The following is a 26,717-nucleotide window of genomic DNA, read 5'->3' on the forward strand; positions in this document are numbered from 1 at the left end:
GTTTTTATCGGTACCAGGGATCGAACTCACGACTGCCTGTTTGTAAGGCAGGCACCTATGCCGCTGAGCTAAATCCCCAGCCCCAAAATGAAAAAAATCTTAAGTTTGCATGTTAAAATTCCTGATCTAACTTAAGACAAAGACCCTGCAGCTTTTCATTTTCTATCCACGTCAGTGTACACTAAACATTTCATACAGTTTAGAGATGATGAAAACATACATAAATGTAAAGAGCTGACAGCTGTATTGCTACTTTAAGAGCAGTAACTGTGGCGACACTGACATGCTCTGTGTTTTGCTCTCCTGCTGATTTGTAGTTTGCTCTGTCCTTTGCCCTAGTCTCTCTGGAAAAGCTGCTTCAGTTATTTACTTGTAGCTGGCCCAAATGATTTGCATTTTGAAACTTGTTTTATGGAATTTTAACAGGTCAGCATTTTGAAGCACATTTCACATTTGTACAGTTTCTGTTGCATGTCCAAATGAATAACTTACTGAAGATTTAATGAATTTCAGTAATTATTTCCTATACTTACCTTGTTTATTGTGTACAGAGTTTGTCTTCTGCCAAAAGCTTTATTAGAAAAAGGAGAGCATTTCCTTAGAACTAGAGCAACAGAGGCTTTTCATACTCTTACACTAAGTTTACTTCCAAAAGATTTTTAACTCTCTGTTTCCCAAAGCATACTTGAATTTTGAGGATACTTGACTTTTGGATACAGTTGTATTAGTTTAGTTCTTTTTTGATAGTTCAGAGAATTAGTAGTATAAAAGATGAAACCTTGTCTAAGGTTGTCACTGTCTTAGTATTGAGAATTTAATATTTTGAAGTACTTAAGAGTAAATGTGATAACTGTCAATATTTACAAATGTTTTGTACAGATGAAGGTGCCTGATTTATTAATAAAACAATGTAATTTAAAATAAAAGAAGGGTAAATTTTTACTTCATAGTTATGACTGTTCAATAGATTGATGCTAGAAATTTAGTAGGAGATAAATTTAAGGTGGATTGTTTCCTAAATAGTATGACTAGGTGATAAGGAGGGTTTTCTTTTCAGGACAAGGATAAGGATGGAAAAGTTTATAAACTGTTAGCAAAGGCTTCCTATTGTTCATGACGGCATTCCTTAAAGATGTAGTTCAGAATATTTGGTGTCATGGGCCTAAAGGCATTTTGTTGTTGTTTTCTCAAACAAAAATCTGTTTTTGTTTTTTGGGAAAGGAGCAGGTGTTTGTATGTATGTATATCTATATCAAGCCAAAATACATTTCCTTGAAGTTTATACTCATGCTTTTGGCAAGTCTATCTGAAATATAGATGAATAACAAGTCTTTTCAGACATTTTATTGTTTGAAGTTCCCTTTTTGAATTTAAAAGATGACTCCATTCCTTCAAAGATTATTCCTTAATCGGCTATTATTTGATCTGAAAATAACTTTAATTATATCTCCTAAAACTCTTCTTTATTTGAGTTAATTTTCAAGGAAACTGATATGATGTATTGTTATCTCATAGTCTGAGATCTTTACTAATAACCTTTCTTTTTGTCTGAGATCTCTGTCTCATTCATATATCCCAGTCTTCCAGTGACAGCATAACATTAGAATATAGTTTTTGAACTCAGTATAGATTTATGGCACTTGGCCTATAGTAAGTATACAACAAATGGCAAATACTGTTACGAAATACGAGCTAATATTTATTAAACACTTACTATGTGTTCAGACTTCATTTTCTCTTAATATTTTTGAGGCAATTAAGCAAATATTGTACTGCTACTTTTATTTTACTGAGGAAGGAAATGCATAGGGATAAATTACTTAGTCATCTGAACAGGAACTCATAGGTGGGCAGTTTGGAGCTCAGAGCTCTGTGGTTTTACACCATCCCATTTCCTCTGTAGAATCTCTGTGGCTCCTGTGCTCTTTTCTCCTGAGCTCCTGCAGCACTTGCCCTGCCTCTGCCTGACTCATCTGTTTCAGAAATGCAGGCAGACTCGGCAACACACTCATGCCTTGGTTTTCAGGCCTGTGGGCCATGGACTCTTCAGGCATAGCTCAGGGTGCTACTAGCACCACAGAAAGTGAGGTCTAGAGCCTAAAAAATGGCCACGGGGAGCAGGACGGGGAAGAGCCACACTTTTCTGACGCAGACAGGGCACAGGAAGGCTGGGCTGGAGACCTGCCTTTCGCTCAGGTTGACACAGCTGGCTCTTTTTCTCTCTGGTCAAAAGGCTCAAGAGATAAGGCCTTTTTCGCACTATAATTATGCGAAGGTGGTACTTTAACTTTGTCCTTCCTGCCAGAGAGATGCTAACGCCTTTCCAGCTGTCCTCTGACACCTGGTCCATCATTATTGCAAGTGCCCTTGTACCTGAACCCCGTGCACCTGCGTACAGGGCCAGGCCAAGTGCGCCTGCGCGAGGTTGACACCGTCCCGCTCCTGCACCTGCGCATGCGCACAGCTTGACTTCCCGCGCTTTTTCTGAGAGGGGAGGTCAGTCGTCGCTGACCGGCTTCGCTGGAGGACGGTTTGTGGTGGCCTGCGAATGCTGGGAGTAAAATTGCGTGTCATGTTGGCTTGGGGTGTGTGTGGGGTGTCAAGACGGGGCAAACAGTTTGCCGAATCTAGTTACGAAAGTGTTCCCAGTTTCCGGTGGGCTAGGAGGGGCCTTAGTGAGAGAACGTGCACTCTGACTGAAGTCTCTCTGTTCCTGACCTTTAGGGGCCGGAGTAGCGCCTTCTGGCCTCCTTCAGGGGCAGTGGTCTGTGGGCGACATGTGTTTGCTAGGGTGTTTGAGCAAACGGTGCGCATCGCAGACAGCGACCCGGGTACTGAGCCACGCAGGCCCAGTCGGGAGCCAGGGCGCGTGGGCAGCGGGCGGTCTCAGCCTCGGAGTAGCCGTCTGGGAGGACTTGGATTTCCAAAACGGGTTTTCTTTGGCCATTGAGTGATATTTAGAAACATAACTGCCCTTGTACATCTCTTCAGGTCTAGGACGTGCACAGTTGCACTGGTATTGCCGTGTTAAGAAGCAGTGCTGTAATCTTTATTTTGATGCCTGGAGCAGCACCAAGAATATGTTTTAAAGGGCCTCCCAGATCCAGCTTGAGGCCTAAGAGCTGTAAACAAAGCAGAGGAAGTCCGACCTCATGTGGCCCAAATTTTTATACCAGCAATATTTGGAAATTTATTTATCTCAGTTTGAATTGCGTTATTATTTAGTTGTGTTTGTATCTGTTTGTCTTACTGGGTGGTGAGTTTGGCGCAGAAACGCACACATTTAGGTTTCGAGTTTGCTTTTTCAGGCAATGGGCAAGCGTTTGTTGAATTAAATTGGAATTGAAATATTTTAGGCAAAATGAGTGGGAATGATTATGATTATTCTGGATATTGAGCGTTTAGTCTTTGGTTGTCTCAAACTACTGGCCATAATAAATGATCTGTGCAGCATCTTAGAGTTGGGCAAGAGCATATTCTCATATTACTAGTTCAATATTGTATTTTTTTTCTTTCTATAAGTTTTCCTGTACTATAGGCCATTTTCCTCTTTGTATATCTGGTTCAAAATTCCTTATTCTGAAATAAATGCTATAGACTCTGTGAAAATCCACATAGATTTAGGGAGCAGGGTTATAGTCACTCCAGTCTTAATTTATTTTGAGCAGAGCTAAATCATTGTAAATGTATTAAATGAGCTTTCCGTACTTTTACCATCATGCTTTTTAAAAAAGTATTCCTGATCTACTAACTGAGGCCCATGTGCAATAATGATTTTAATGATTTGTCTTGTATTGATGGCAACATTGTTTTGAAGAATATAAAAATGAGGGAAGGGGCTACTTTTTTTTAGTCCTTTTTATATTGAATATTTTATTAGATACATGTTATTCCCTTACCTCCTTTTTGATCAATATTATGCTTGTAATAAAAGAAAACCAGTGAGATAATGTGGAAAATCTAAATCTTCCTACTCTGGAAACATTTTTTTTTTTTGGTGCTTTTGGTTTAAAAGGTAAGTATATGACCCTGTCAGAATCCAAATGGTCAAAAGTTACTGTAAATCTGTTTGTTTTCTCGTTTCATGTGGACTTTTCATAATATCAAATCTGCTATGCAGCTAGGTTAACATTTTAGACAAACATGATTTGACTTTTTATTTAAAAAAAGGCAAAACAGAAAAAAGGGTAGAAATGATACAGAATTACAAAAACATTAAGAAATCATCACTAGCTGATACATTACATATTGTTATCCTAGAAGTAGTTATTCAAGTTACAAAATCAAAGCATAAAAGATTGACTTTTAATATAAACTGTTACAATGCACATCAGTTGTATATAAAAATATTATATATGACAACTTAAATTTAAGAAAAAGGAAAAAAATTTTGAATAGAGCTGGAAAAATGAGTTGTGTTGTAAATTCTTACTCAGAAAAGGATTCCCTAAAGTGTTTACAGTGTGAGGTTTGATAGTAGTTTTAAACCATAATTTCTGTAGTGGGCTGAAAAAATTTTTTTTGTGATATAGATTACAGATTTCTTTCTTTGAAGGTTTAGTCAACCAGCTTCACTTTGTAAAATTGGAATGCTAAAGAAAAATTACAGATTTTGATATTGAAGAAAATGAAGAGAAACCTTAATGAAAATTCAACTCGAAGTACTGCAGGTATTGAACAACTTTATTTTGAAATTATTTGTTTTATATATAAAATGTTAAAAACATACAGTTTATAGATAGACTTTGAAAGGAACTTTTAAATAGAGTTAACCGTTTAACCTGACCTCTTTTCTTTTTAGATCCAAGGAAATAAAGTAGCTTATTCAAGGCAAAATATTCACTGATATAGGTAGAAATAAAATCAGACTTACTTGGGCTTACTATGATGTTTTTTTCTAAAAATTTTGTGTGCTTGAGTAGTTCTATGTTTTTAAGATGAAAACAAAGAAATATATTTTTATTTGTATCTGTGACTGACTTGTTCAGAATATTTCCAGAGCACTTCTATGTCCTGATAGCTTCTTCCATTTCTGCTTTCCAGATTTTTTAGGTAGTCCAAGGGGAGAGGGGAAGAATGAGAATCAGGAAAATGAGCATAATGCACAATGAAGATAATAACTATTATTGTTATTATGGCTGTTGTGTATTCTAGACATTTCATTTTACATATTAATTCACTTAATCCTTATATTAATCCTCTAGAATAGGCTGTTCCTATCATCACTGTTTTCCAGATGAGAAACCAAGTGGCAAAAAGGTTAAATAAGTAATCTGTTCAGTGGCAGGAATCTAGCTTTAGAGTCCCTGCTCTTAATCATTATGTTATTCTGCCACTCAGCATGTCATATTGGCATAAACAGTTTAAGGAAATTACCCACATTTATACTTTGAAGTTGTAATTCAGAGCTACTTTGAAGTAATAACTAAAACACGAGCAGTTTGACTCAAGAGTCTACATAATTCTCCTAGCCTTTCATCAGTGAGTTTTCAGAGTCCATACTCTTCAGTGCAGTGATGATGGCTCAACTGGACAATGGTAGCGTGGCGAGAGATCTGAACTAAGACTTAGGAAGCTTAGGTCCTCACTAGTTCTTCCCATGGATTATTTTAAAGTAGTGAGTAAGGTTTAGGGTCTCTTTTTCTCTGGTTTTATAGTTTATGCTTTTTGACTTTTGGCTTGACTTGAGATTTGCACTTCTCCCATCTGGAGGAAGAAGAGGTGGTATTCCTTCTCATGTGGATTAAATATGTATCATTCTCTATGGCATTTTCAAAATGACCCGTAGAAAAATATCATGACAGACACATGGGGTATAAAATGCAGTTTTGGGTTCCAGATCAAATGTGTTGAAACAAAATTCATAATAGTGGGATTATGGTCTTGGAACCTGCATGTGTCAGATTAAATTTTAGGTAAACTAAACTTTGAGAACAATGACCCTAAGGTTATTTCCAACCTATACAGCAGTGTCTAGTGAAAGCTCAGTGCTTTGTAGATGGCACTTCTTACTGTATCCTCATGTGGCAGAAGCACCAAATAGCTCCCTCTCATCCCACCCATGAAAGCAAAGCCATCACTAATACTATTATATTGTCAGTTTTCAACACAGGAATTTTTAGACCATAGCAGAAAATAAACAGCAACAAATTAAGAGAGACAAAAATGGTTAGGACTTTGGAAAGTGTAGTTCAGAGTTTCGTTCATCATCTTGTGTGTTTTCCAGTTGATAAATTAATAGTCAAGCATGAGAGAAATAGGAAAAACAGTAAGTGAATTGGGGAAGGGTTTGAAGGTGAGAAAAAGACATGGGAATTAAAGAGCAATTAAAGTAATGTTAAGGAAGGTCTTAGACAAATTAGGCTGTTTAGGGTTTAAAAAAGATTATAAAAATCAAGGACATAGAACTATATAATAGATACATTAGCACATGGAAGTAGACATTAAAACTGTGCAGAATTATATATTAGTAATTTTTCTATAAGCATATCTGATTATTTCCCTGTTGCATACTAATTTATTGATACATTCAATATAGGCTGTTTATCTGTACCATTGTTCAATCAGAAAAAAAGGAACAGACAGCCATTAACTTCTAATCCACTTAAAAATGATCCAGGTAGCAGTTCTGCTTCTGACAGTTATGATTTCCCTCCTCTTCCAACAGGTAAGAAAATGAATCAGGTAAAAATTTTCAGGAAATAAGACACAGGATTATAGAAAATTATAAAATTTTTTAAGTGTAATGAATATAGAAAGTTTAAGTTTTTTTTTCCTCCCCATTTTCCAAGTAGAGAGATTATTTGGCTCTCTCTGAACCTTCCAGTACAGGTGCTTCAGTTTCCTAGTTCACAAGGGTGGCCCTTTATATTGCATATCTTAAATCGGAAGTGATTATTCTGGTGAAGTAGTAACCTACATTACCAAGATAGATTTTCTTTTTCAAGACACATATAGAGCCAGCTGTGTGGCACACAGCTGTAATTCCAGAACTTGGGAGGATGAGGCAGAAGAATTGCGGCAAGTTCGAGGTCTACCTGGGCATAAGGAAATGTATATCCTTCTGAATTACTGAATTCTTTAATCTTTCACCAGAGATATATTAAGAGAAAGGACTGTATCAAGACCAGGGTGTTCAAGGCCAGCCTGAAATATGTAGCAAGACTCTGTCTCAAAAAAAAAAAAAAAAAAAAGAAAAAAAGAAAAATAAAAATAAAAAGGAAAATGTGTAGATTTTATGACTTATACATTTTATAGTCAAGTTTGGAAAAATTCAGATTGCTTCAGGAATGGATATTGAGTGTGCATTGAAACACAGAAAAAAATGGAAAAAATAGATTTTAGGAAGAGAAGAAGCCTGAGAATTTTTCTGGTGCTTTGTCCTCGTCTTTTTTCTCCTGTTACAGTATTTTTGCCTTTCTTAATTTGTTGCTCTTTACTCTCTGCTATGGCCTGAAAATCCCTGTGTTGAAAATTGATAATGTAATAGTATTAAAGATGGCTTTGCCCTCTTGAGTGGGATTAGTAACCTTATAAAAAAAGTGTGAGGAAGCTATTTGGTGCTTCTGCCATGCGAGGATACAGTAAGAAGTGCCATGTGTGAAGCAGTAATAGTAGATAGTAGTAGTAGAAGTAGTAGATAGTGAATCTGTTGCACTTTGATCTGGGACTTTTCAGCCTCTAGAGCTATAAAAAGTTCTATTTATAAATTGCTCATCTGAGGCATTTAACCCAAATAGAGGAAGACTTTCCTCTAGTTGCCTTCTTGAAGCTTCAACTAGCCAATGAACTCTTAAGTTGCCATTGTGAAGAATTCACAAAATCTTCTAGTTCTTGGAGGTCATTGATTGATTATCTTCTATATTTCTTGATTAAATCCTAGAGACAAAGATCCTTTGGTTTATGTCTTCTAAGTGAGACTTAAATTTATAACTAGGCCTCTCACCTCTCAACCAGCTGTGATAATGAGAGCTGGGAGATCTTAATGTTTTCTGACTTTACTTTCTGAAAGAAAACATGGACAGGCAGACATTCTGAAATATACATGGTACATGTTGGTTCTATACATCTAATTTTTTAGGTCAGACTTTTAAAAAAGTATTGCTAGAATCTTAACCACTACAACTATCTTTATATATGACAATACTTGTATTGCTAATTTTACTTAATTTGTTCCCATAAATTTTAATGTGGGTTTAAAATGGTTTTTTCTTCTATGATAGAGGAAGTGGAGTATAAAGTTAATATTATTACCATTTTTTTGGATAGAAAATTGGAAATTCACTTAGGTATGTGCAAGTCAACATTTATATGGTCATTCTCTGTCATTTAAAAAATCTCCATTTAGAATATTTTTCTAAGTAGCATGAGTGTTGATCTTTTAAAAATAGAAAAATTTGGCTATTCCATAAGGAAATATACATCCTCTTGAATTGCTGAATTCTTTAATCTCTCACCAGAGATATATTAAGAGAAAGAACTATACCAGTGTTTTTTCAAGTTTCATCTTGACCCATTAGTTAAGCTGAGATACAATCAGTCTGTAAAAAACAAAACAGAACAAGAAATAGGAGAGACTGAAGTAGAGTGGAATAGAAAATACGAATCTGTATCACACATAATAGGAATTAAGTTTGGTACTGAAATTTTGTTATATTCCTTCAAATCAGTAATGGTGAATCTTTTAGAAATGAGTGCCCAAACTTCTACTCAAAACCCACTTCCATATCACAAAGTGCCAGTGCTACAGTTAAGCCTGAATACTTAGGAGGTTTTATTTAGAAAAAACTCATATGTTAACATTTTTCTGTCTTAAAAGAAAAGCAACGTGTGCTATAGCTTTAACACCACTGTCCTACCTGCTTTGTTGGTTTCTTCCTGTCTTTTTCACAAATACTGTGCATCTGTTACAGGTTACAAAGTTCTTTCTTGCTGTGGGGTGGAATAAAAAATGTTTTTTAACATTGAATCAGGTTGAATTCATGTTACAAAGTATAAGATCAGGATTGATTGTGGAAAAGATACAGATTAAACTGTAACTTTTGCTTAAAATACAAGGTGAAAAAATATCTATAAAAATTAGTGACAAACTACAACAAAGTGCTATTAGAGACTATATATTCAAGGTTTTTTTTTAACCTCCCAGATTGAGTAAATATGAAGTAATTATTTAAAAAAATGCTACATGTCTTATTTTTATCTGTGTTCGTATACTTTTGAGATTGGGCCTGGGAAGCTACAAATCCAGAGTTGGCTTCTTTAACGAAAACAGTGAACACAAGGTATGTATAAAAATGTAAACAAATCAATGTGTCTGTTATTGACTGATGTTATTCTTATGTGTATGTTTTACATTTCTGAATTAGAAAATAATATTTAACAAGATATATTCTCTTGAAAGGCAAATACCACCGTCAGTTTCGTGTCCCTTGAAAAGTCAAGGTTCTATGCCTAAATCTATTCAGTCAAATACTGAGAGAAGCCAACATGGTTGGAGGTGAGTTTACTTAAATTTTTTCTTCTTCTTTCCTTTTTCCTCTTTATCTGTTTTCCTTTCTGCCTGTTTCTTCTTTATCTCTTACTACTCTTGGATAGAACTACATTTAGGAAATTTCTACATTAATAACTGTAGCATTTGCAGATAACCTATGCACACCCTGATGTATATTTTAAATCATCCCTAGATTATGTACAATATTTCATACAACATGAAGGAATACATATACAGCTGTTATGTGTTTTGTGTAAGGAAAAATGACAAGGAAAAAGTCTGTATGTATTCAGTACAGATGCTGTTTTCTCCAAATATTTTTGGTCCATGATTGGTCAACTCTGTGGATGCAGAACTTCGGGACATGGAAGGTTAAGTGTGTTCTGTTTTTATCTAGATATTTACCTTTACCAATAAATTTTACTTTCTTGTAATTTAGTGTTGCTGTTTATCATCTTTTTGTTTCACTTTGAACTCTTGTTAGCCTTTATAAAATAATGTATAACCTATTGAGACCTTTATGCATCTCAGTAATTGCTGGACAACCTTAGCTTAAATACTTGTACACTAGAGATTTCCATGTTTTCACACGCATTTGATAAGGGGAAAGAGAATTTCCTTTTCTTTAATAATTAACATGTTGTCTTTTGTGTCACTGTGTCTCTCTACTGCAACAGCTTTGGGGTCTTTACAAGTTTTAGATATGTACTGTTATTCTTTGGAAGAATTTTAGGACACCAGCTACTATTAGGAAATGCTCCTAGAAATGATTCATATGAATTTTGGTTTTATGGTAATTTTAGAGCTGTTAATTTCCCAGTGCTCTGAACTAGAATGATTTGGTAGAGGCTAATAGGATATTCAAAGTGTAGTTTTCATTATCAGAAGAGAATTTACCATGAAGTGAATGATGCTGATCCATCAGAACCTCATTTTCATGTCCACTTCAAAGGTGTGTCCTCATCCATAGGCTAGAGAAGAAAACAGCAATTTGAACAGAGTATAAGCTTTGTAAAGTGCTTGGGGTCATTTATTCTGATAATGGTCCTGGGACTACTACCCTCCATAACAGGTGGCTACTTCTACCTCCTTAGTTCATCTGTTCTCAGAAACAGCTGATTGTTGGGATCCTTGTTGAATGTCTAGACCTATCCTCCCAAAAGGATTTAAGGGAGACAGTGTTTACTGCTCTGCTCAGAATTCATTGTACCTTAGGCTTCATGGCATACTTACAGTATTGAGGACATAGTCAAGTTTGACTGGCTTGTGTAGCAGTATCTTTGAGTATGTGGGGCAAACTAGAAAAGTAAAAGCCTATAGTTCCCTCAGGGCTGGTCCTCAGTCTAGGAATACCTGTGGAGCAAGAACGTTGGAGGAGATTTCCGGAGCACTATTACCAATACGTAGTTGTGAAGCTAAAAGAAAACCTTTTTAGCCTCTGTATAATAAAAATTATTTGAATAGCCATGAATCTGGAAAGACAAATTGTCTGCTTGCTTAAATGAAAATAAAATTTTTTCATATAAAGAAGTGGTCAGTGTAGGAAAAATTCTGTATTGAGACAGTTAATAATCTAGTAATATTTTTGTGGATATTGTGATACCTATGGTATTTATAACTTAAATCAAAGAATGAATTTTAGGAACAGTGGAGGTTAAGAGTAGAATATATTGAGAAAAAGAAAGCTTCTGTCTGAAGAGAAACAGAAGGGGTCCTGAGCAGGTTGCCAAAAGACTGTCTTTTCCAGGGACTTTTATAGAATAAACCCATGGGGCGAGATGGGTTCAAGGTGAGGGAAGACTGGGAACTCACAAAGCAGATGGGCATAAGGTGGGTCATAACTATAGTTAGCCAATAAGATTAATAGTTCAGGTAAAATTGATTAAATTGGGGACAAATGGGAAAGCAAGTCTTGTAGGAAGCGGGCATTCTTAGAGCTGTGACCTTTCCCTTAGGGGGATAGGATGGTGACTCCAGGCTTCCTCAGGGTGATAGGGAACTAATTAGAATATCAGTCTTTAAGGTGCGGAGATGCATTTGTTTGATTCTTTGTCTTGAGGCCTGGCCCACAGAAGGAGGTGTCTGTGTCCCCCACAGTTGTAAGGTATCTGCACTGGCTCCTTTGAGGACCTAGTCCTGTCTCACTGCCTATAATATTTCTTTTTTTTTTTTTTAAGTTTTCTTTTCTTTCTTTTATTTTTTATTTTTGTCTTTTTCATTTTTATCGGTACTAGGGATCGAACTCACGACCGCCTGCTTGCAAGGCAGGTACTTATGCCGCTGAGCTAAATCCCCAGCCCTGCCTATAATATTTCTAACTTGGCTACCTGCAACAATATTTCTAGGAAAATTATTTAGAATTAAGAATTTATGATTCAGACTAGATTTCCCTGTGGAATTCTTAACTAGCCTTCTTGGAAAAATATACTTTTGATTTTTGGTGTCATTGATCTCATTGTCTGATCACAACTCATTTAATGTAGTTATTAAACACTGCCAAACTAATTGGTAACACTTTGTAGCAACATGGTAAAATCACAAAAATATACAACCAAATAGCTACCCTGCATATATTGATTTACTCTGTAATTTAAAATCATGGACAAACTATAGTTAAGTTATTTTACATTATAGAAAAATTTAAAATCAATTTATAAAGAATTAAGCACAAGTCCTCTAAATCTTTCTATTTGAGTACAATTAGTGTAATATGGAAGCTAGTATAGTTTAAAAATACTGGATGTGGTGGGACATACTGTAATTCCAGTACTAGGAGACTGAGGCGGGAGAATCATCATGAGTTTGAGACCAACTTGGGCCACATAAGCAAGTTCAAGGCCAGCCTACATTACATAGTGAGACCTTTTCTCAAACAGAAAAACAAACTGTATACAGTAAGTTCCCAACTTATAAACATTTAAGTTGTGAACTTTCATAGGTATACTGTATAAAACTTTGTTGAATTATGAACAAATCCAGTTTATGAATATTCTGGAACACAGTTCCTAAATTGGAGACTTACTATACTTTGTCTGATTTGGAAGACTAGCATTCTCTGTTTTTGAACTGTCAGTAACATACCAAATTATTTCTTCATTAAACCTCTATCACTTTACCTGGACAGAGGAGTAAATAATATATTGTAGGGTTTTGTGATGTGTTTGGGTTTTCTAACTAGTTAATAGTTACAAAATGGTTAATATACCATACATTGCCATGGAAATGAACTTTTCATAAATTATTTTTAATTTTAAAAAGTATATAGAAATAATTATTTTTATTTTTTATTTTTATTGTAGCTATAGAAATGACAACAAAAATACCAGCATGAAAACTTGGGATAAAAGTGATTTTAGGCCTCAACATAAAAGAACAAGTCTAGTGAAAAATGATGAAATATATTCTATTCCAATGAATTTGGGAGCTCAGCAACAAAAACAATTAGGAATATATGAACCTCATAATTTAATTCATCACAGAGAAACTGAGATGCTCAGACAAACACATTCATCAAAAATATCTGACTATAAAATAAAAAGCCAAAACAAAAGCAGCATATTACAGACGTTTAAGTCTAATTTTCAAGAAAATCAATTTAAGAAACAAATGTTGGATGATTTTCCAGAAGAAAACACTACGAAGGTAAATATTTAAGTATTCATGAATAATTTGCTTGTATTTTTAGAATGTGAGGCAAATACTTGGGAAGTTACAGAGGTAAGAATATTTGAAATTAGTCCTGTGGTATATGTTACTTGATTAGCACAACCTTATAGTTCTACTGGAGTGGGTAAATAACTAGTTTTCACAGTATTTTCTTAGGGTTACGAATGGCTGTTCCTTTTCTTAGTTGCTTTAGAGTTTCATTCTTTTACAGTGTATAGAAGATAGTAGTTTATCCATTGCTTGTAGGACTTATCCAAGCTCTTCATCTATGATTCTAAGTTTTTTTTCAAAAGAGGTCAGAAAACTGTCAGTGTAAGTAGCCAGATAATAAGTGTTTTTGGCCTTCTGGGCCATACTGTCTCTGTTGTACCTATTCACTTAGACCATTTAATTCTGCTACTGTAGCTTGGAAGCAGCTATAGATAATTCATAAATGAATGGACATGGCTGTGTTCTAGCAAAAGTTTTTTGATCTCTGCTTCATAATTTGGTCTTGTTTTACCTACCCATGTTCTATCAGTTTATTGTATGTTCTATCAGTTTTCTGGTGTGCTAGTCATTCTGGACTTCGTAATTTATCTCACTTCCTTTCTGTGCACATTGTTTTAGTTGTTATTGTAAATGTCTTCTATACATTTTGTTTGCTGGTTATTTTCTATCTTCCCTTCCATGTCCTCTGACCCTGTAGATTCTCTACTTGCCCTTCTCTATGCTCTGGATGGCTAGATTGTCCATTGTGATGCATCCTGGGGCCCCTTGTGTGCTGGCTTCTGCTAATAGTCAGTCTGTGGGAGCTACTGGGAGCATATCAAAGGGTAGGAGGAGAGTTTTTCCCACTTTCTCCACACTTAAATGTGTGAGTAGCAGTGGCTGCATCCCTGCAAGCTGTACCCTGTCCGTGAGTTTAGCTTTCATGGGCTTGATAATTTTACTTCCTTTACTTATCCTTTCAGAATAGTAGTCTTTGGGTGCCTAAGTGCTCTCTTTTCCCCCATATGTCTGAAAAAGCAATCTTTTCAATAGGCCATTAGGATAAATTCTGTTTTTGTTTTCTGGAAATGTTACTAATATAACATATTCTACAGTAATTTTCAAATATGTAGTTCCTGTAAGCAAAAAAAAAATATAGTCACTTTAAGTAGCTATGGTATACTCTAGCAGTGATCTTCAACAGGAAGTATTTTTGAATCTTGGTTAGGATAAAGGGAGAAGGGAAAAGTAATTGTAGTTTTAAAAAAAGTCCCATTAGGTAAGTATTCTTCACAACCCTCACCAAGAAAAACCATCTTCTTTTTTTTTTTTTTTTTTTTTTTTTTGTCTTTTTTCATTTTTATCGGTACCGGGGATCGAACTCACGACCGCCTGCTTGCAAGGCAGGTGCTTATGCCGCTGAGCTAAACCCCCAGCCCCAAAACCATCTTCTTTGAGAATTAGTATTTTATACTGTATTCTTAGTTGATCTTCAAAAGAAAAATTCCATGCAAGTTTCTGTTTCAGGATTTTTATACTTGCTATTTTCGCTGTCCCTACTTAACCACCTAATTAAAATAACAATCTGTATCTCTCTATACTTTTATGTTTTTATCTTTTTTTAATTGCTTTTACAGATTAATGGGTTTCATTTTAGCAGGTTCATATATGCATACAACATATTTTATATTCACATTTCCCCATTCATGTCCTATCTTTCCCCTAGATCCATATTTTTTGGGGGCTTCAGTGCATATAATATATTTTGATCACATGTATTTTACCATTACTTGCCCTTAAATTTCCCTCCTCCTGCACCTCTTTCCATTCCTCTTGTCTAGTATTAGTCTCACTTCTACTTTTCTGTCATCTTTTTTAGATTGTACCTGTTAAGGAGGACATGAGCTGTTTGTCTTTTCTGAGCCTGGCTTGTTTAGTTCAACATGGTGTCCAGACCCATCTTTTTTCTTGCAGTGACAAAATTTTGTCTTTATGGGCGAATAATACTCCATTATGTACATATACAGCATTTTCTTTGTCCATTTATCTGTTGATGGACCTTTGGGTTGGTTTTATGTCCTGTCTGTTGTGAATTGTTCTGCAATAAAAATGTTCTACTGTGTTTTTTAATACATAGAATATATTAGTTCCTAATGTTCAATTATGTGTTTATTTTATGAATCCACTTTTTGATTATAACATATGTGAGGGTAGAGAGCTTGTCTGTTTTGTTCACTGTTATTTCCTTAGTAACTTTATTTGGCACAGAGTAGCTGCCCAAAAAAGTGTACATTGAAGTGAATGTACAGAGTATGAGCATATTGGGAAATAGTTTAATCTGTTTATTAGAGAATTGGCACATGATATATATTTAATGAACAAGCAAATAAGTGATAATGAATGAATGATATAGATAATTCTGTCCTTTATCCAAATGCATCCTGGTTTCTTCCACGGTAATGTAATAATGATGGCTTTAATTAGGGGGAGTAATTGTACTGAAACTTTATGTGATTCTTTTGTCATGTTCTGTACATTTACTTAATATAAGGACCTAGAATTTTTACACAGAAGATGAAAGGGTATGGGAAAAAAAACTGTGAAAGCTTTTTCTCATGTTGTGCTTTTATTCTTTCAAAAGGAAATCCCCTTGTGTCAGTTACAATTTAAGAAAAAAAATAATTCTTTAAGAATTATTTCTGCTGTTATTGAAAGCATGAAATACTGGCGTGAACATGCACAGAATGCTGTACTTCTTTTTGAAATATTAGGTATGTACAATTCTTCAAAACTACTTCACTAATACTATTTGGATGTTTTTAGTGTCCATAGGAATACCTAAGGAATCTTTTTTTTTTTTTTTTTTTTTTTTTTTTAATTTTTTTTTTTAAATTTTTATTTAAGGAGAAAAGAAAAGAAAGAAAAAAAACAGTGAAGGGGTACAAGTTATACAGATTTACAGAATAAAAAAAATGCGCAGTAGGAAATCACTAGTTAATGGATTACATATTGCCATCTTAGAAATAATTGTTTAAGTCACAAAATTAAAGCTTGTAGAGTGGACATTCCAACAATGATACTGCAAACAGTTCTGTTCAATGATCCAATAAAACTCTGTGCTATCATTTTCTATCTTATACATTTAAATATACATGCAGTTATATAGTTTAGAGCACTTTCTTTTCCTCTCTTTTGTACAGTGACTATTACACATTTTGGGTTTCATTGCTCCCACGGTTCTTGTTGCTTTTTTTGGAAGAGAGTAAAACCAAATGTGACATAACAGAACAGAATCGGTCAAGTCAAAAGGGTGGACATAATAGATAATATAAAAACATAATACAAGGTGATCAACAATGGTTACCATAATGCCTCCCACTATTTCTAATAGAATTGCCTATATCATTAGTTGTAATACAATTGAACAAAACCGTAAAGAATAAAACCGACAAAACCAAAACATTGGAGATATTGTAGGTCTTCAAAAGTAGATAAAGGTCAACGAGAATGGGCGTTATAATGAATCTCATTATCTTCTCAGCTGATGTCTAAACTTTCGAACCTGATACTATCCAGCAAAACAGAATATAGGAACCTCAGTCAAAAACAAGACGGTGAGAGTAATGCAGGGCTTCAAATCGAGATAATAGAAAGTCAAAGTGGGTTACTATATTATATCCTGCTATATTTTTCCCTTTAATTAAATGGATAAAAATAAAAAAGTAAATAATGGAGTGGAGATTGAGAAAAAGGAGGGCATAACAGCGAAACAGGGCAGATCAAAACATAACCATTTAAGCAGAATAGTGTTTCACCACCAGCTAATCCTGACCCAAAAATAGTTACCGTATTGACTCCCTCCCTGAAGTCCTTGAGTACAACTTCATATACTGTAGCATTAAGTATATCAAAACAATGTAAATCCATTTAAGAGAATGACAGCATTATAGAGTATTTAGAATCGACTAACAGAAAATGAACAATGGTCTCTGTATAATCTCCTTGTCTTTAAAAGGTTTTTTCTTATACTATCGTACATAACAAAATCCAATAAGATACAACCTGTTTAGACCATTGGAGACAGAAGAACAAAAGCTAGATGAGACTTCAAAACAAGATGGTACTAAATCAGCATTACCTATTAAGATGTCATTTTCTCCAAAAAAAGCTGTTCCTATCATCCAATCTTCTGTCTCATTTCTGTTGAGCTCTTTTTCTGTCAGTAGCTGTCAGTTTGTCTTCTTCATTTTGTTCTCTGCTCCATTCGTTGTGGCCTCCCCGCCCCTATTTCTGGGTTCTTTGTATTTTTCTTTTTTTAGAATATCCTGCAATACTTTCTGTAGGGTTGAATTGGTGGTTGCAAATTCCCCCAGTTCCTCTTTATCCTGGAAGCACCTCGTTTTTCCATCAATTTCCAGGGACAGTTGTGCAGGATATCTCAATCTTGGCTGTAGATTATTATCTTTCAAAGCTTGAATTATTTCTCCCCATGCTCTTCGTGATTTGATGGTTTGTGAAGAGAAATCTGCTGTAATTCTGATGGGTCTTCCCTTGTAAGTGATCTGTTTCTTGTCTCTTACAGCTTTTAATATTCTGTTCTTGTATTGAATTTCTGGAATTTTTATTATTATATGCCTGGGTGTTTCTCTGTTAGGGTTGTAGGTAGCTGGGGTCCTGTATGCCTCATACATTTGAGTATCTTTACCTTTTGCTAAATTAGGAAAATTCTCCTGGATTATTTCTGTGAGTAGCTTTTGTAGTTCACTTGTTTGTGTCCCTACTTCTTCTTTTATGTTCTTAATCCTTAAGTTATGGCTCCTCTTGTCATCTTCTTGTCTTTGTATTATTGCTGTGTGTTTCTTTGTTATTTTTAAGAAGTTTTTCATTTCATTCTCCCATGTTTCAAGTCTGCCCTCCAATTCAGATAGTCTGTCCTTAGTTTCTTTCAAGCTGTTATGCCAGTCTTGGGTAGACTTCTTAATTTCTTGATAGTCCCTTTGCACCTGCTTCACATACTCAATGCTTTCTCTGTTTTCTCCATCAAGCAATTCTCCCCTCTTTTTCTGTTCTTCCATTTCACCATCTGCTTTTTCCTGGGTGGTGCTTAGCATTTCTCTAACTATTCTGCATACTTCTAGCTTCAGGTCATTGATAACTTCATTCCTGAATTGGTCTATGAGGCTCTCTAAATGGCGCTTAATGTATATTGGTGCAGTGTCCACCATTGCCTGATTCTCAGGATTGGGGGTCGAGGAGCCTTTTTTGTTGCTTCCCTTCCCCATATTTTCTGTTCCTTATAAAATGTAATCTTACACAGGAGGCCCGGCTTCCCTGCCTGTCAGCCACAGCTTGATCAAATTGCGCTGGCTAGTTGTTCCCGCTCACCGCTGCGCCCCAGGGAGTTGCGGAGGAGGCAGCCTACGCAGGAGTCGGTCGCTCCTCCCGGCCACCGTCAGGCTCTGGGATCTGGGTTAGGCCAGCCTAGGGAGTCCGCGAGCAGCGTCCCTCCGGCTAGGCACCTTTCACCAATCCCGTCCGAGAGGGAAGTGTGCGGCTGCAGTTGCCACCGCGCCCTGCTCTTACAGGACTGCCCGCGCCCAGAAAAACCTCCGCTGGAGTCAAACTGCGGTAGGGAGTCAGTTCCTCGCTCACCTCGCCACCAGTCAGCCTTCCTCCCTGTCCGTCGCGTTTCCGACTCCGTTCGGAGACTCCCGTTCCCAGAGCTCGGTAGTCGCGTCTCTCCTTGCCGAGCCGCTGGCCGCCGGGCGGCGGGAAATCCAGACCGCGGTTTCCGATGGCGCGGGAACTACTCCCGTTCCCAGAGCTCGGCGGTCGCGTCTCTTCTTGCCGAGCCGCTGTGGAGGCGCCGGCCGCCGGACGGCGGGAGATCCAAACCGCGGTTTCCAATGGCGCGGAGTCGAGCCTCCACACCGAGATTTTTCTGTTCCTATTTTAGCGCCAGGACTGTATTCCAAGTTGGATTCTCTCAGCCCAGTTCGTTCCTGAGTCAGCAGAGCATATCTCTACTGGTTCGTATCTCCTTAGTCCGCATCATTCCTGGCCTCTGAGCCGAGTCTTTAGAGAGCATTCAGTAGTTGCTGTTGTCTGTCCGCCATGTTCTCTCAGTCCTCTACCTAAGGAATCTTGAAGAAAAATAAAGTTTGTAAAAGATCATGGATTATTAGAATTTTATTCAGTTTGTGGACCTGTTACTGATTTATGTGAAATAAGTATTAGTTTATTTATAGTAGTATTCTTGTGATCCCTCTGTTAAAACTGAGTAAACTCTTACAGGTAATCCAACTTAATCCCTTGCATTACAGAAGACATGGCCAAATAATTGAAATTAACTGAACTAAAATCACAGTTAGTTGGCAGCAGAAATGGTTGTAGAGCCTGTTTCCTCATTCTTAGTCTAGCATTCTTTGTTACTAATTTTGTATATAAGTTAAATCATATATTGAGAGATCTAAAGCACATTTACGAAGCATACTGATAAGAGAATCTTATAATTTAATCTTTTTCCTAAATTAATATTTTAAGAAGGGAGGCTTTTACAGAATATTTCTGGAATTTGATTGTAAAAAAAGGTAAAACAAGGTATTGAGATTCAAAACATCTCTTTCCATTGTTTGAAATCAGTAACACTTAAATTATTAAGTAACCCAAACATGGAAAAATATAGAAAATATAATCAGTATACATATACCCATATCATAGTTGTAAAGTCCCCTATGTATTTGCTTCTCTAGAGGTAACCACTATAGTATTTCTGTCTATGGTCTATGGTAATTTTATATATCTGATTCTTTAATTTGCTTTATATTATTGTTTTATATGCTATAATTAGTCCTCCTACCTAACAAAAATTTTTGCTAGTCCCTAAAGTATTTTAAAAATTGCTTTTTAAAAATAGTGCCTGGGAGTTGGGCGTGGTGGTGCACACCTGTAATCCCAGCACTTGAGAGGCTGTGGCAGAAGAATTTCCAGAGTTTGAGGCCAGCCTTAGCTACATAGTTCAAAAACCAGCCTGACCTGCATAGAGAGTCTCTGTCTCAAAAAAACAAATGAACAACAGCTACAAAAAAAAAAATAGTGCTTGTGGTAGGCAGAATAATGGTCCTCAAGATGTCTATGTCCTAATTCTTGAAACCTGTGAATGTTATTTGCAAGAGGGAATTTGTTGATGGTGTTAAATTAAGGACCTAAAATGGGAAGATGATCTTGGATTATCTCGGTGCATATACCATAATCACAAGGATCCTTATAAAAGGAGTAGAAAGACCAGCAGCTGTTTGTGGATTTACAGGACTTTTAGCTGACTTTTAGCTGTCAGGTACGCAGTCTCCAAATTGGCTCCCGTAGACTCATCACCAGGCCTGGAAATAAAGCCTTTGCTTCCCAAATTAAAAAAAAAAAAAAAGGAGTAGAAAGGTCAGAGTCAGGAAAGAATTGGAAGATGCTACTCTGCTGGCTTTGAGATGAAGAGTCTCCATCAGAGAATCAGAATGTAGGCAGAAGCTAAAAGTCTCTAAAATGAGCATTCTTGCTGATATTTTAGATTTATACAACACTATCATGTTCTTAGGTAAGTTTCTTCTAGTTACTGTTTCCCAGAAATTAACAAATGACTCTTTGCATGTCATCATTTCTTACTGGTAGCATGCCTATCACTGGAGCCATGAACTATGTAGCTGGGAAATGGAGTATGCTGATTGGCTTAAGTCAGCTCCAGGTCATATCTGGAATTTGGTGGTGGTTGGACAAATCTTATGGCAAAGAATGGAATACGATAGGTTTCTGAAAGGAAAATCTGGGTCTTATAAGGGGAAAGTTAGGCTGAATTCAAAATAACAAATGCTACCAGTACTCAGTAAGTAGCTGTTAAAAAATACATAATGCTATTTGATAAATTTCTAGAGATAAATATGAATTAGGATTTGCATTTTATAGATGAAGAAATGGCTTTGAAGGAAGTTAAGCAATTTGCTCAAAGGAAAGGAAATGGAAAGAGTAGATTGAATGGTGTAAACTTGCAGTTATACAGGATGAAGGTTTAGAAATCTCATGTACTACAAGAGAACTATAGTTAATTAATATTGATGCATTGTATATTGAACGTTTGCTAGGTGCCCTTACCTCACATGAAAAGGTAACCATGGAAGGTGTTGAATATGTTAATTTGGTTAACTATAGTAACGATTTTACATTTTTATACTTGCATGTCTATATATCCTCTTTTACTTTCGTAGTAAAAATGAAGCAACAAATTTGTTCAAAGTTAAAATATTACTAAGTTACAAAACTGGATTAGAGTGCATGATTTCTTATTCTAATTCAATTTTTTTCATTTAACTGATTATTTGGGTGTAAATAACATAATGTATTTCATTGTCACAAGATAGTAGATTGGTCTGCAGAATCTTAAGAAAAATGTTTCAGATGGCCAAACATTGCTAATTATGTGAACTTGATGTACAATCTCTTCCTAAGTTGAAGAGGCTAAAAATTTTTTCCAGTATAAAATTGTTTCAGAAATGCCATTTCTTTTAAAAATAGCTTATTATTATATAAGAAGAACTGAAAGGTTAATGTGGGAACATTATTTGACTGTTCAGTTTGTTAAATTTTATTTGTATTTTACTAACATTTGTTCCTCCCATTTCAATGTTGCTTAGCTGTCCTTGATTCAGCTGTTACACCTGGCCCATATCATTCAAAGACTTTTCTTATGAGAGATGGGAAAAACACTCTGCCTTGTATATTTTATGAAATAGTGAGTATTTTAAAGGTTGCAAACCTATACCAGTAAATTTCTGTCAGTAATTTCCTAGTACATTAAGCATTTGGTTTTAGTTCTCATATTACAGTTGTTTATTTGTTTAACTATGGAAAACCTGCGGTGTGTCAGGCTTGTGCTGGGTGCAAAGAATATAAGTGGGGTAGAAGTGGTAAGTGGCTTCTTCTCTCAAAGCACTTGTGACTTCAGGTAGAAAGAGATGCATACATGTCACACTGTGGTATGATAAATGACATGGTAGCAGTGTAGGCAGGATGCTATAGAAGTAGATAGGTAGGAGGAGGCAGATCAGACATGTATCACCAAAGATAGTAATCTGTATTCTCTGGGATATTTATGGACTAGTAAAAGTCAGGTAAACCACAGTGTGTTAGGAAGGTAAGAGTGCGTTTTAAGATAAAGCACCATGTATGAAGATGTGAAGCTAAAGAATCTGACTTGTTCAGGTATCTGCAAGTAGTATGTGATTGCTAAAGTACAGAGTTAGTAAGTAATGGGGTTAATGCAGTCTTGGGCTGGAACATAAATAAGAGACCTGGTGACAAAGAAGGATGGAGATTGCAGAGAATGCAGAGACCTTATAAGACATGACACTTGGTCCAAGAGTTTGTCCTTAAATTTTTGAAGTTTTATTTTTTTTATTAAAAGTGAAAGACAGTATGAAACCAAAAATGAATAGAAGAAAATAATAAAGATCAGACAGTGCAATCTCTTATCAAACTGTCAACATCATTTTTCATATAGATGACCATTTTGTTTCTTACATTTCTGTAAAAATAAAAAAAGAATCAGAATAGTCCAAACAACTATGATATAAGAACACAATTAGAGCTCCACCCCTCCCCAGTCCCATGACTTACCACAAAGTTACACCAATCATGAAAAAACAGCATTGATATCAAGATAGACAAACCACTGAAGTACCAATATCAAGTCCCAAAGATACCCACATATCAGACATTTGATTTCTGGCAAAGATAAAAAAGCAGTTAAGTGGAGAAAAGATAGTACCCTCAATAAATATACTGAAACAACTGGATATGTGCATGCAAAAAACCCAAACTTTATAGCACATCAAAAATTTCTGAAAACATCCGAAAGTCAACTCAAAATGGCTCACAGTGAGTTAGTTAAAGTGAAGGCAGATGTGGCCTGAGTCATTGTGTGGCTGAAGTCATTCTCTGGGACAAAAATACATGTTTTTTCCTTATCATGCTAATGAAACAATGCAATGATTATGCATGCATGACATATTTATTTCACTAATAAGTATGCTTTCAAGGTATATCCATTTAACTATAAAAATATCCAGCTTATCATTCTTACATGGCTGAATAGTATTCCATTATATAGAAATACCACATCTTATTTATCCATTCTTAAGTCAGTGGGCATTTAGGTTGTTTCTAAGGTCCGGCTATTACAAACTGTGCTGCTACAGAAATGGGTGCACATATATCTTTGTAGTATGATGTTTTTAATTCTTTCGGGAAAATACCCAGAAGAGGAATAGCTGGGTCGAATGGGACCTCCAATCCTAGTTTTTTGAGGAATCTTCACACTGATTACCACAGTGGTTGTACCAGTAAGCATTCCAACCAACAGTAGAGAATATTTCCTTTTCCTCCACAGCCCCTCCAGAATTTTTTATTGGTTGGTTTCTTAATACTAGCCATTCTTTCTGGGGTGAGGTGAAATTTTGGTGTTGTTTTAATTTGCATCTCTCAAATGGCCAGTGCTGTTGAACATTTTTTCACGTGTTTATTCGCTGTTTGTACTTCTTCATCTGAGATGCGTGTGTTCATCTCAGATGCCCATTTTTGGATTGAGTCTTTAAATCTGGAAGGACTGATTCTTTTTGAGTTCTTTATATGTTCTGGATAATAATCCTTTATCTGAGGAACAGCTGCAAACATTTTCTCCCACATAGTAGGTTGTCTCTTCTCACTCTGTTGGTTTCTCTTGCTGTGCAAAAGCTTTTCAGTAGTATGAGACCCCATTTGTTGATTGCTTGCAATAAGTCCTGTGTACTCTGGTCTTTGCCTATACCAGTGTCTTCAAGAGTTTTACCTACTGTCTTCCCGCAGATTTAATGTTTCTGTTTTAGTATTAACATCTTTAATCCATTCTGATTTTAGCTTAGTACATGGTGAAAGATATGGGTCTAGTTTTAATCTTAGGCATGTGGAAAGCCAGTTTTTCCAACACCATTTTTTTTTTTTTTGGTCTTTTTCGTTTTTATCGGTACCAGGGATCGAACTCATGACCACCTGCTTGCAAGGCAGGAACTTATGCCACTGAGCTAAACCACCAGCCCCTCCAACACCATTTTTAATTTTGAAATTGACCTCATTTCTGAAATCAGGAGAGACTTGGCTTCCAGGATTTATCATTTACTAGCTTGACCTAATAAGTTATTAGAAGTATGTGAACTTCATTTAAAAAGATGTAAAAAGGGAAGATGAGTTCCTACTTTGAAAAGTTGTGGCAATTAAATGATATAAATGTATAGTACCTGACTTACTATAGTGATAAAAACAGTACTTTTCATGTTAATTTCTATAATATATGGAATATTCTAGTTTGCATTTTAAAAGCTGTTATTGAAGTATGCAGTACAGAAATGTGCACAAATCATAACTGTACAGCTCTGTGAATAATCATAAAGTAGATGCTACCTAGATTATAATAAGTAAAACATTGTCATCACCCTAAACCTCCTGTATTATCTCCTACTATTAACTACCTCCTGAATCTTACCTGAAAGTAACTACTATCTCGGCTGGGTTTTTTTTTTTTTTTTTTTTTTTTGAGATAGGGTCTCACTATATTGTTCAGGCTGGCCTTGAACTCACTAGGTAGCCCAGGTTGGCCTTGAATTCACAGTGATCACCTGCCTCAGCCTCCCAATTGCAGGGATTACTGGTGTGCACCACTATGCCCAATGTATCATGACTTTTAATGTTATAAATTATCTTCTTTTAAACTATATATAAATATAGGGTGTATCTTTTTAAAATGTCTAGTTTCTTTCATTCAACACAGTGTTTGTAGGGTTCATTTATATTGTTGAATGTAGCTATAGTTCATTCATTTATATTGCTATGTATTATATTTTGTTGTATGAATATACCATGATGTAGCTTTCCATTTTCCTGTTGATGGGTACTGTGTTGTCTTCAGACTTACTGCTATTATGAATAATACTGTGCAAATATTCAGGTATATATTTTTTAGGCATGTGTATGCAATTCTGTGGGTTACATGCTTAGAAGAGCTGAATCATAGAGCATGTGTATGTCCTAATATAGTATTTTTCAAAAGATCATATCACTTTACACACTGACAAGCAGTGTAGAAGAGTTGTGCTTTTTCTGCATTCTTACTAGTGCTTGCTTAGCTTAGTGAGCCTTTTTTTCTAGTGGGTAAGTTTTAGTGCTTTCTCATTTCTCTGTGATTCCCTAGTGAGCAGTGAAGTTGAGCACCTTTTCATTTGTTTATTGGCCATTTTAGATACCTTTTTTTTGTGAAGTCTGTTCAGGTTTGTAACTCTTTAGAATTACTTATCTTTCCCTTATTGATATAAGGGAGGTTAAGAAAAACTGTTCTTGGTAGAATTTCTTTTTTGTGTTTATTATAAATATTTTCTCATATTTTCATTCTTAATGGTGGCTTTTGTGAAAAGAAATTCTGCATTCCCCACATAATTAATGCTTCTTACTGACCTTTTATTGAAAACGATTTCAGGGTGGCTTAATTTTATTTATGATTCAGAGATTTAGAGTTTGCTTTTTTAGTTTTTGTTTTTCTCCTGATTACTTGCCTTAAAAGCCTAGTCCTTTTGGGTCCTAGCCCTTAACCTGGAGTGGGGTAGGCATGGTTACTACAACTTCTTTCCTGGGAGCTTCAAAGTCAGTTTTTGGTTCTCCCAGCTCCGAGTCTGTCAGAAGTTCTGCTCAGTTTCTTAGGCTTTTAAATGGCTTTTTGTAATTGGCAGCTGTCTCAGAAGGGGAAGAGCCTTGATATGTCTCAGATACCTTTGAGGAGATTTTTAGTGAAATACTTTATCCAGCTAGTTGTTTTCATCTGGAGAGTTGAACTAAACCAGCTATACTGCCATCTATTAAAAATGGAACTCTAGCAATAGGGGTAGATAATGGGAAATTATTGCAGATTTTAAGGAGCAACATCTTGCTAGCTTGTAAGAAGTCCTATCCAAGATCAGTCTTTCTTCTGTGACAGGGCATCCCTATATATCTAGATACCACAGTCTTATGAGCAATAGGTTTTTGGTGAAGGAATTATAAACCTTAGGGTTCTGCCCATCTGTTTGACTGTATTATTAGTTAAAAATTGAAACTTAGGTGAATTAATAATTTTTAATATTTGTGTTTTGCAAAACAGGATCGTGAACTTCCAAGACTGATTAGAGGCCAAGTTCATAGATGTGTTGGAAATTATGATCCAAAAAGGAAGATTTTCAGATGTGTTTCTGTCAGACCAGCATCTGTTTATGAACAAAAAACTTTTCAAGCATTTGTTAAAATTGTAGATGCTGAGATGAGGTATTATACTAAAGTAATGAATGAAACTTAAGTAGCAATAAAGTGAGGGTTAAATAGTAAAAACTGAAGCATTTTGTTACTGTTTAATTTACTATTTTCATGGTTTTATAACAGTTGTTCCTCTGTATTTTGCTTCTTGAGTTAAAGTATTTAAATCATTTTATATGTGAAAAGTGTTTGAAAAATAATTTTTATTGTTTTTATTAAAATTGTGCATTTGGTAAAA

General features: G+C 35.6%; 1 protein-coding gene and 1 long non-coding RNA gene across 8 annotated transcripts; one reads left to right on the plus strand and one right to left on the minus strand.

Moving 5' to 3' along the window:
• Positions 1-2,418: 2,418 nt before the first annotated feature.
• Positions 2,419-26,717, plus strand: Spata22 (spermatogenesis associated 22). Of its 7 annotated transcripts, none has more exons than XM_013152357.3 (9): positions 2,419-2,530; positions 4,556-4,670; positions 6,539-6,667; positions 9,221-9,281; positions 9,401-9,496; positions 12,790-13,132; positions 15,768-15,897; positions 21,805-21,902; positions 26,331-26,717. In XM_013152357.3, exons 2-9 carry the CDS (start codon positions 4,628-4,630, stop codon positions 26,520-26,522), a joined length of 1,092 nt encoding a protein of 363 aa, XP_013007811.1. In that variant the 5' UTR covers positions 2,419-2,530; positions 4,556-4,627; the 3' UTR covers positions 26,523-26,717. The 7 variants fall into 7 exon arrangements, with proteins under 7 accessions (XP_013007811.1, XP_003469705.1, XP_023420789.1 ...); XM_003469657.5 differs by having other exon boundaries at positions 2,465-2,585; XM_023565021.2 differs by having other exon boundaries at positions 2,476-2,557.
• Positions 8,859-15,055, minus strand: LOC134476494 (uncharacterized). Its single transcript, XR_010048200.1, has 3 exons — positions 15,013-15,055; positions 10,388-10,461; positions 8,859-8,931 (listed from the first exon to the last, which is right to left on the minus strand). It is a non-coding gene; the product is annotated as an uncharacterized LOC134476494 (long non-coding RNA).

Source organism: Cavia porcellus, unplaced genomic scaffold (assembly GCF_034190915.1).
Source record: "Cavia porcellus strain 051 isolate PalLab524CR breed Dunkin Hartley unplaced genomic scaffold, mCavPor4.1 scaffold_6, whole genome shotgun sequence".
Lineage (NCBI taxonomy): Eukaryota > Metazoa > Chordata > Mammalia > Rodentia > Caviidae > Cavia > Cavia porcellus.

Excerpts from the sequence above, each read along its gene's own strand:
- Spata22 (XM_013152357.3), top strand. The coding sequence starts at position 4,628 with ATGAAGAGAAACCTTAATGAAAATTCAACTCGAAGTACTGCAG. Across the intron at positions 9,282-9,400 it reads ACGAAAACAGTGAACACAAG|GCAAATACCACCGTCAGTTT; the intron begins GTATGTATAAAA and ends TTCTCTTGAAAG. Across the intron at positions 21,903-26,330 it reads CTTGTATATTTTATGAAATA|GATCGTGAACTTCCAAGACT; the intron begins GTGAGTATTTTA and ends TTTGCAAAACAG.